The 9,987-nt window shown below is 39.8% G+C and overlaps 1 protein-coding gene across 2 annotated transcripts in view; it reads right to left on the reverse strand.

Moving 5' to 3' along the window:
• The window catches only part of LOC114086486 (protocadherin beta-15-like), a 28,144-nt gene extending 18,723 nt beyond the window's left edge, over window positions 1–9,421 (reverse strand). For both annotated transcript variants that reach the window (XM_027927752.2, XM_071612304.1), the window contains exon 1: window positions 6,889–9,421. In XM_027927752.2, the coding sequence (XP_027783553.2) occupies window positions 6,889–9,262 (2,374 nt within the window). In that variant the 5' untranslated portion in view covers window positions 9,263–9,421. The remainder of the gene's footprint in view (window positions 1–6,888) is intronic.
• Window positions 9,422–9,987: the final 566 nt, after the last annotated feature.

Here is a 9,987-nt window from a genome sequence, read left to right on the forward strand (position 1 = left end):
GGCTTTGAACTTGTAATCCTCCTACCCCTGCCTCCTGAGCCACTACTACTATAGGTATGTACTAGTGTGCCTGGTCGGATTTAATTTAAAAGATTTCAGTGTATGAGAAGTGTAGGATTCATCCAAATATGTTGTTAGGAAAAATTAAGAAAAAGACCAAACCTAAAGGTACTAGTAGTAAACTTCTTTCTCTGATTTGGTACTCAAATTAATATTATCTTAAAATTGGTTATAATCCCTAGAGGAGATGGTATTTGCTGTTTTCAGCCCATAAGGGAGGCTAGGTATGTGACCAAATTATGAAAGTGCTAGAACTCACCAGACATTTTTAACACCCTTTTATCATAACACATTTACCATATATATAGTATCTGTCAAAAGTAATCACTGCAGGCAGAAACAGAAACAATAAATCCACTTGTTTGGGTCTTTTTTCTATTGTACCTCTTCCTTTGAAAAATTACTAAGGGGAAACATCTAGGTGCATGAGGAAACAAATCCACTAAAAGCATGTGAAAGCCAAGTGTATAAGGAAAAATGAATGTTCCAAGGGAGATTTGAAAGAGATACATATATGTTACAGGCCTTACTAATCCCATTCTATAAGGAAGCCCCATCAATGACCACCACTCCAGGTAGTCTGCTTTGCCTCTGCAGGCAGTTTACAGAAATTCAGCATCAATATGGAATTATCATTGTCATTGAATACCAATTCACAGACAAATTCCTGTCAGTTCAAAGTATTTGGGCTAATTTGTTGTTCTAATTGTGAAATAAATGTTCTTTCAATTTTGTGGACACACAAAATAATACAAGAATTACAAAAGAAAACTGATTCTCTTATCTTCAAATGACTGGTGTTGGTGAATACTGACATCCACAGATATTTATTTGCCTCTCTTTATTCTGTGGAGGGCATCTATCTCCTACCTCAATTACAAGCATGTGAAACAAATGAGAGCAGTCATATTAATAAACATACATACATACACACACACACACAAACACACACACAAACACACAAACGTGCCTCCAATTTCCTGCTCCAAATTTAGAGTTCATGCAAGTTCACCAAGATTTTTGAACTTGGGGCTAGAAAAGGCATGAGATAATTTATAGTAATAAAAATAACTTTGAATTATAGGAGGGCATTTTCCCCATGTGGAAGAAGGTGGCCTTCAGTAAAAGAGAATATAACCAGCAGATAGAATAAAAGATAAAAGAACAGGAGATATAATACAGTTTTTCAAGTTCTGTTTCTAATTGTTTTAAATCAGTTTTGATTGTTATGCATATCTCAAAGTTCATTATGTATTCAAATATCCTCTCAATAAATTCTGTTTACCCCCCCCCCCCTTGAGCTAGTTTGAACTGGGTTTCTATCGATTGCAAACAAGAAAAGTTAGACTTTAATACAGAGGTATTAAGTTTGGAAGAGATATTTCTTGTTAGTACATTTTCTGTAAATATGAAAGATAAAAATCTAAAAGTTGTGTTTAAAGCAGAAAAAGATGTGCAGAAGAACATATTGTTTTCAAACATGACTCTGGAATTTGAAAGCGATAGAGACACATTGGGGAGAAATATTTGGGGGCAGACTAGTTAAGTAAAAATTTCCTTTTAAGAAGTTATGCTCAGGAACATCTTTTAACTCCCTTATTTGGGTCTGTCAAAATTAGGGATTTCTGATATCCCATGATAGGTCAGAATTTAACTACTGTCAGATAAAAAACTTTATAATCAGAAAGAGACAGAACTTGGTCCAAGGATTTCATGTTTTTTTTTAATATTTATTTTTTAGTTGTAGTTGGACACAATATCTTTGTTTTATTTATGTGGTACTGAGGATTGAGCTCAGGGCCTCACTCGTGCAAGATGAGTGCTCTACCACTGAGCTACAGCCCCAGACCCATGCTTTTTTATTTCATGTCAAAACATTTTTTTTTACTGGGAGCTTAATCTAAAGGTGCTCTACCACTGAGCTGTAACCCCAGCCCTTTTTTCATTTATTGAAAATTTGAGATGGAGTTTCACTAAATTGCCCAGGCTGGCCTTGAATTTCCAATTCTCTGTCTCAGTTTTCTGAGTATCTGGGATTTGCTTCATGTCAAATATAATGTCCAAACAATGTTGAAGTATTTCCTGAGCTATCTATTTGAGCATTTACAATCATTTAAATAACAATAGTTTGGGGGTTGGAAAAATATCTCAGCGGTAGAGCAATTGCCTGCAATGTTTGAAGTCCTGGATTCAATATCCCAGCACCACTATCAATCAATAAATCAATTAACCAACCAATCAATCAATATCCCTAGTTCTTGAACTGCTCATTTATGTTTGAGAGCACATTACACAGAGGGTGCCCATAGCCTGTGGTAAAACTTCTCCAGTAAATTCCAGGCTGCTGATACAGAAATGAAAACAATAGTCTAATTATTTTTTGTTATGTTTCCAAGTGCAAAAAGGCTGTAGAGTTTTCCCCAGATTTGATTTCTGAATGTGAATTATTTTAACTATGACTTTACAACAGTAAAATGAGCTCTCCTCAATGTTATTTGCTGTGTTTGGGGAAAAACATACAAGTCTCTCTCAAAATAGATAGAGAATACTAATCCCTGTCAATCAAAGCTGGCAAGGTCTCTGCTGGTATAACATTCACAAAAGCCTTGTGTATCTCCTGTATATGTAACAGGGATTAACTTTATTAGGTAAAAGACTCTTTCCATAGTTCTTTCCTAAATAGTTCCATCTATATTCCTGACTATCTTAATTCCTCTTATAATTTTTCTTATATTTTACTATAAGCAGCAAAAAGAAATCAGGCTGCACTGTCAATATTTTGTCTGGAAATCTCAGCTAACTGTCCAAGTTCATTGTTTATGAGTTCTTCTTTCCATGTAACTGCAGGTCACAAGTCAGTTAAGTTTCCTGCCAGGATATTCACTTTCCTCTAGTCTACAGTAACATTTTCCTCATTTTTGAGCTCTTACTAGCAGTAATTTTAACATCCATGCATATTCCTGAAATCTGCTTAAAATGAATTGTATATTATATAAGGCAATATGTGTTTCCCACCATATTCTCAATTCCATCTGAATCCTCATTAGTAGAGTTATTAACACAACATTTCTACTAATAGTCCACTCAAAGCAATCTAGGCTTTTTCTATCATTGCCCAATTCAAAAGTCATTTTCATATTTTTAGTTATTTATTATAGCAACACCCCATTCCAAGTTCTAAAATCTGTACCAATCAAGATTTGACCAGAGAAACAATTTGAGCAAACTATGTGTTTGGCTAGACAAGTCTAAAGTCCGTATGGCAGTTAGTTAGCAATTATAGGTTGGAACACTGAGGCAGAAGATGAATCTCCTTTGCTTAGGTGGAATTTCTTTATCTCATAGACAATTCAACTCTGTTTTTCATGCCTAACAATTGGTTGAATCAGATAAACCTAGATTATTTATGGTATTCTTTCTATTTTAAGTTTAGTTGATCATCTACCTTAATACTGTCTGCACATTAATTCTACTTGACAATGTAACATAAAATATTCACAGGTACCAGGAATTAGAAATATTCATAGGAAAAAGGAATTAGGATGTAGACAAGTTTGGGGGATACCATCATTTCTCCAAATGTTTTCTTGAAATAATTCAACTGCTTCATCAACATATCCTTTATTAAATTTTGTTTGGTTAACACATTTTCATTATACAATGTATTTTTTTCCTGAATTCCTCATCAACCAGAAAAATATAATCATCCAAAGGCAAGTAGATACTGAGATGTTGTACCATTAGAAACTCCTCAGTGCCCAGAATCTGGACTCGTTTGAGAATTTTCTTGCCTGTTCTAGTGAAAAAATTTTTTTTATCACAGTAACCAAAAGACCTGACAAGAACAACTTAGAGAAGTTAATATGGGGCTCGTGGATTTAGAGATTTCAGTCTATAGCTAGCCAACTTCATAGTTCTGGGCCAAAGGTGAGTTAGAATATCATGGCAGAAGAGCATAGTGGAGGAAAGCAGATCAGGGCATGACAACAAGAAAGCAGAGAAAGCTCTGCTCACCAGGGACAAAATATAAACCCCAAAGGCAAGCCCCTAGTGACCTATCTCCTCCACTCCCAACCTACCTGCCTACAGCTATCAATCCAATCAATCCACATTAGTTGGATTAATTGACTGATTAGGTTATAACTCTCATAACCTAACCATTTCACCTCTGAACCTTCTTGCTTTGTCTCACATTTGAGCTTTTGGGGGACACACCAAATCTAAACTATTACATTTCATCCCTGATCCTTAAAAGCTCATGCCCATCTCTCAATGAAAAATATATTTAGTCCATTTTTAAGGTCCCCATAGTCTTAACAGTTCCAGCATTACCCAAAATTTCAAGTCCAAGTCTCCTCTGAGACTCAAGGAAAATTCTTAGCATGAACACCTGTAAAAATCAAAAGCAAGTTACATATATCCAATATATAATGCACAGAGTAAATATTTCTAGTCCACAAGGGCATAGAAAGAAAGGATGGGTCCAAGGCAAGACTGAAATCCAGCTGGGCAAATAAGTTCTGAAGTTCCATGTCCAGCATCTGTGGCATATGGCATTATGACATTTTCTCCAAGGGCCTTGTGCAGCTCTGCCCTTTTGGCCTTGTTGGTTACAGCCCACACAGGCTCTTTCTTGGCTTGTCTCTGCTCAATTCCTGCAGCTTTCTTTAGCAGATGTTCCATGTTACTAGTGTCTCTTAATCTCAGGGATCTCCACTGTAGTTTTGATTTCCTTATCACATCTTCATTCACTACTTTTTTTTAGAAGCAGCCACAGGGACTCTGACCCCGCTACACTTTGCCCAAACACCCAGTTATTCCTTTGAAATCTCAGTGGTATCCTCTATAAACCACTTACTCCATTATCCTGCAATCCTGCAGAACCAGCATTACATGGTTGATGCTGCCACCATCTTGAGCAGCAGCCAAATCTCCTAGGATCATGGATGCAGCACCCTCTGAATGCATGGGTGGCCAAGCATAGTGAAACAACTTCCTAGCCCCCGCAATGCAGACAGGGTTCCCAATGGTCTCTTCTCAAAGGAATTTTTACTTTTACACCCTGAGCTGGAGATGGGTGTGGTTTTGCCAATTCCAGAGATGCCCTAAATCTTCTTTCCTATGGTTTCTTTGTAAAGTACTTAACATCTCTTTAGTATTGCTAATGTATTTAACAACCACAAATTTCTTAGCCTCAGTTTTACTTACACTTTTATGGCCAAACTTTTTTTGACCAAACAAGTTTTTAAAATCTTTCTGCTCTGCTTTCTACTCCTGATTATCACAGTAAGTTTGTCTAAATGTCACCAACAATATCCATGCAACCTCCTAATGTTGTGCTGCCTTGAAATTTCCTTCACCAGATTAACTAGTATGTCACCTTTAAATTCAGCCTCACAGAAAGCCTCAAGACATGGACAAAATATAGACAATTTCTTTGTCAGAATGTAACATGAATGGCTTCTACTCCAATTGTTAGTTCAGTTCTCCTCCATTGAAACCTCATAAGTCTAGTATTTCCTGCCCAGAAGTCCTATCAGCATTCTGGTTTTCTGAGCTACCAGCAGAATAATCCATTAATCATCCATTCTAAAGCTTCTCCAGCTTGCATCTATAGCCTTTTCAAAATTCCTCCCACCACAAACCATATCCAAAGACTTCTGAACCACATGGTCAGGTTATTCTGAGCAACAACCCCACTTCTGTGTACCAATTTCTGTTTTAGTCAGCTTATTCATCACTGTGATCAAAAAACCTGACAAGAACAGTACAGAAGAAGGAAAGTTTATTTGGTACACAGTTTAAGAGACCTCAGTTCATAAATGACTGACTTCTTATATACCCCAAAGGCATGCACCTACCTTCTCCAGCTATACCCTACCTGCATACAGTTACTACCCACCTAATCTAAATCAGTAATTTAATCCACTATTTAGGCTACAACTGTCATAAACTAATCATTCCACCTCTGAACCTTGTTCCAATTTCTCACACATGTGCTTTTAGGGGACTTCTCATAATACGGGGCTCTAATACTGCCCCGGTAGGGAACAATTGCAAAAATATGCATCACTTGATCCTAGAGTCTGTTTGCTTTATAAGAACACCTTAAACATGGCCAATCTATATATAAATACACCTGTTAAGTAATTTATCAAGATCATAACTTCAGTTAGAGTTGAGCCTATGTCCTTTTTGCATTAATCTATATGAGAAAGAATGGGTGATACAGCTGTGTTTTACAAACTGACATGTATTTTACAGTGAAAGTCTAGTGATTGCAAGAGTAAAATTGAAATAAGTAATTTGAAATTATCCATATGGCTGCCTATTTGACAATACAAATAAAAACAGGGAGCTTGGGAAGAAAATGGATATTAATGAACATAAACCAATACCATTCCAAATAGAAATAGGGTAATTGAAAAGTTATAGCTGTGTAAATAATAAAAACTAAAAGACTTCCAGATTTTAAAAGAAAGTATGATAAAAGAGGAATTATACATTTTCATGTAGTATCATATAGTGGGAAATGTACCTTTAAATTTTGAGTTAGAATTATTAGAACTGGTTCACATTCATATATGATCCTTTGGGAATAATAAAACTTTAATCAGAAATAGAAAGTTTCCTGATATAAACTATTTACTCACAATAGAAAAATCCGAAAATAATTATAAGCAAACAGGGCAACAAAATAAAAAATAACAATTCTAAAGACTACTAGAAAAAATAAAAAAGTAGAATTAAACATCACTATGAAGTTAAAAGGAAAATGAAAAGCAAAAGAGGCACAATTAATGTAACCAGCAGAGAAATTTCAAATACCTAAATTATTCTGGAGGGTTGGAATATCCTCTAATTTTCTTCCAGAGTCCTGTCTCAGAATATTGGGGAATATAGGCTTCAAGAATCTGAACTCGTTACTCTCAGAATCTCCTTTCAGGCACACCTCATACTGGTAGCTCTGAGACAGGGTCCCTGTGCCGCTGACATCCACCAGGTGGCCAGGAAAGTGGCCCTCAGGCACCGAATACACACCCAGCGGCGCCGACTCACTCCTTCTGCACAGCCTCACCACCACGAACACCACCACAGAGAAGAGGAAGAGCGATGACACCGACGCCAAGGCGATGACCAAGTAGACAGTGAGCGAGTCCCCTTGAGCGCGCTCGGGCGCCACTTCCGGGAGCGGCAGGTAGGGCTGGGAGAAGCCATCCACCAGCAGCACGTGCAGCGTGATGCTGGCAGACAGCGGAGGCTGGCCATTGTCCTTGACCAGCACCACCAGCCTGTGCCTGGCCGCGTCGCGCTCGCTCAGCAGCCTGGCAGTGTGCACCTCGCCATTGTGCGCCCACACGCCAAACATCCCTGGCTCCGTGGCCTTGAGCAGCTGGTATGACAGCCAGGCGTTCTGGCCTGAGTCTCTGTCCACTGCCACCACCTTGGTGACCAGGTAGCCCTGCTCTGCCGCCCTGGGCACCAGCTCCGTGCAGGGTGCAGAGGCATTCTGCATTGGGTACAGCACGAAGGGCGAGTTGTCATTGTCGTCCAACACCACCACTCGCACCAGCGCCTGGCTGCTGAGCGCGGGCGAACCTTGGTCTGTGGCGCCCACTCGGAACTCGAATGACTGCAGGGCCTCGAAGTCCAACGCCCTCAATGCGAACAGCTGCCCATTGTCCGCGTTGATGGAGACCAGTGAGGCGAGCGGCAGGTGCGGGTCCTGGTTTGGCAGCAGCGAGTAGGTGATCTGGGCGTTGGTGCCTGAGTCTCTGTCTGTGGCGCTGACACTGCCTATGTGTAGGGCTGGCTGGTTGTTCTCACGCACCAACAGCGTGTATGACGTTTGCGTGAAAGCAGGGGTATTGTCGTTAACGTCCGAGACGAGGATTATTATGCTGTGCTCGGTTTTCAGCCTTGGTGTCCCCAAGTCAGTGACAGTAATAGTGATATTATACTGGGCTCTTGTCTCTCTATCTAGAGCTCCTTCTGTTACCAGCCTGTAGAAGTTCTCGACTGAAGGTTTCAGCGTGAATGGAACATCATCTTGGATGGAGCAAACCGTCCTTCCATTTTCCCCAGAGTCTCGGTCCCGAGTCCTAAACAGAGCCACTTCTGTCTCAGGGGAATTTTCAGGAATAGGGCTGGTAAATGATGAGATAGTTAGTTCTGGGGAGTTGTCATTAACATCCAACACTTTGATAGAAACAGAGCATTTCCCAGAAAGTCCTCCCCCATCAGATGCCTCTATATCTAGTTCGTATGAAGATATGGTTTCAAAATCTAGCATTTTAATTAGTCGAATTTCTCCTGAAAGGCTATTTAGCTCAAAAGTTTTTCCTATCTCTTGGGAACTATAAAAAAGCGAGTATGTTATCTGTCCATTTGCTCCAGCATCTAAATCCCTAGCAGAGACCTTGACAACTAGGGAACCTATAGGGCTGTTCTCTGGGACCTGCACCTCATAGAGTATCTGCTCAAACTGAGGGGCATTGTCATTGACATCCAAGACCAGGACACGAATCTGAGTGGTGCCAGATCGTGGTGGAGAGCCGCCATCCAGCGCTGTCAGGGTTAATCTGAACTCAGACTGCTCCTCGTGATCTAGCTCTTTGTCCAGCACCAGCTCCGGGTATTTCCGGCCATCTCCCCGTTTGATTGTGGAAATATGGAAATGAGAGTTGGAACCAATATTGTAGTTTTGAACGTTGTTGTTGCCCACGTCCAAGTCCTGAGCTTTCTTCAGAGGAAAAACAGTACCAGGAGGGCTATTCTCTAGGATTTTTAGGATCATTTCTCTTTCAGAAAACTCAGGAGAATGATCATTTATGTCTCCCACCAGGAGCTCAGCTCGAAATACCTCCAGAGGTTTATTCAGTAACACTTGGAAATGCATTACACAGGGCTCGGTGGGGCCGCAAAGCTGCTCCCGGTCTAATTTTTCATTTAATATCAACTTCCCGGTCTGCAGATCCAGCTGCAAACGTGGTTCGTTATCCTCAGAGGCCACCCGGGCTCCCCGCGCAGCTAGCTCCCCCATTCCTAGTTCTAGATCCTTAGCCAGGTCAGCCACAAAAGAGCCGCTCTCAGTTTCCTCCATCACAAAATAGCGTCGGAGTCCCCAGCCTGCCTGAGCCACTCCGGATAAGAGAAAGAGAATCAGAACTTGCCTTTGTTTGCGCACCCTTCCGGACTCCATCTTTACTTCTGCACACACCTTTTCAAGAACAGGGGTCAGCAGTACCTTATGGAGCAATGGAACTGAGACACTGGTCGATCTTTTAGTTGATAACCTGTCTGGAAAGGTAGGTAAGCAGCATTCTCTGGAGACTTACTGGTCCGGCTCTGCTTACGGGCTTTTCTTTTTTAACTGGGGATCTGAAGTAGAGTTCCTAGCATTTATTGGCGTTTCTTTCTTTTAAAGCATTAGCCTGCAGCGCCACCATGCGTTATTTTTGCTTGGAAATGAATTGCTACAATGTCTTTATCCAACTTTTAGAAGTTTGGAAATTGAGGAGAATATGTAATAACTAAATCATGCAATTATAATTTTTTATTTCTTCATTCAAAGAAGTATTATTGATATCTGTGTCTCTGGTTCTGAAAATACATCAGTAAACAATCCAGACATGCCCCTGCCCTTCTAAACCAATATTCTGGATAGGAGTGCTCTGAGGAAAACTGAGAAGTGAAAGAAGGCATAATGATCATTCATCTTGTAAAATTAAGGACACATAGCCATGTGATTTTTAAAAAAGTATCAGCAACATGCTTTGCCCTCGATTTACTTTCAAATGCTTGATGTAGCTCAGCCAGTAAGAACCATAATACTGGCCAATAAATTTTTCAGTCATAGGAAAATGTATATGAAGGTACTTTTACATCTCTTGCCCTGTTTTTTCTTACTAACATTTATCATTTTTC

The sequence above is a fragment of the Marmota flaviventris genome, chromosome 5, assembly GCF_047511675.1.
Source record: "Marmota flaviventris isolate mMarFla1 chromosome 5, mMarFla1.hap1, whole genome shotgun sequence".
In the NCBI taxonomy this organism is placed as follows: domain Eukaryota; kingdom Metazoa; phylum Chordata; class Mammalia; order Rodentia; family Sciuridae; genus Marmota; species Marmota flaviventris.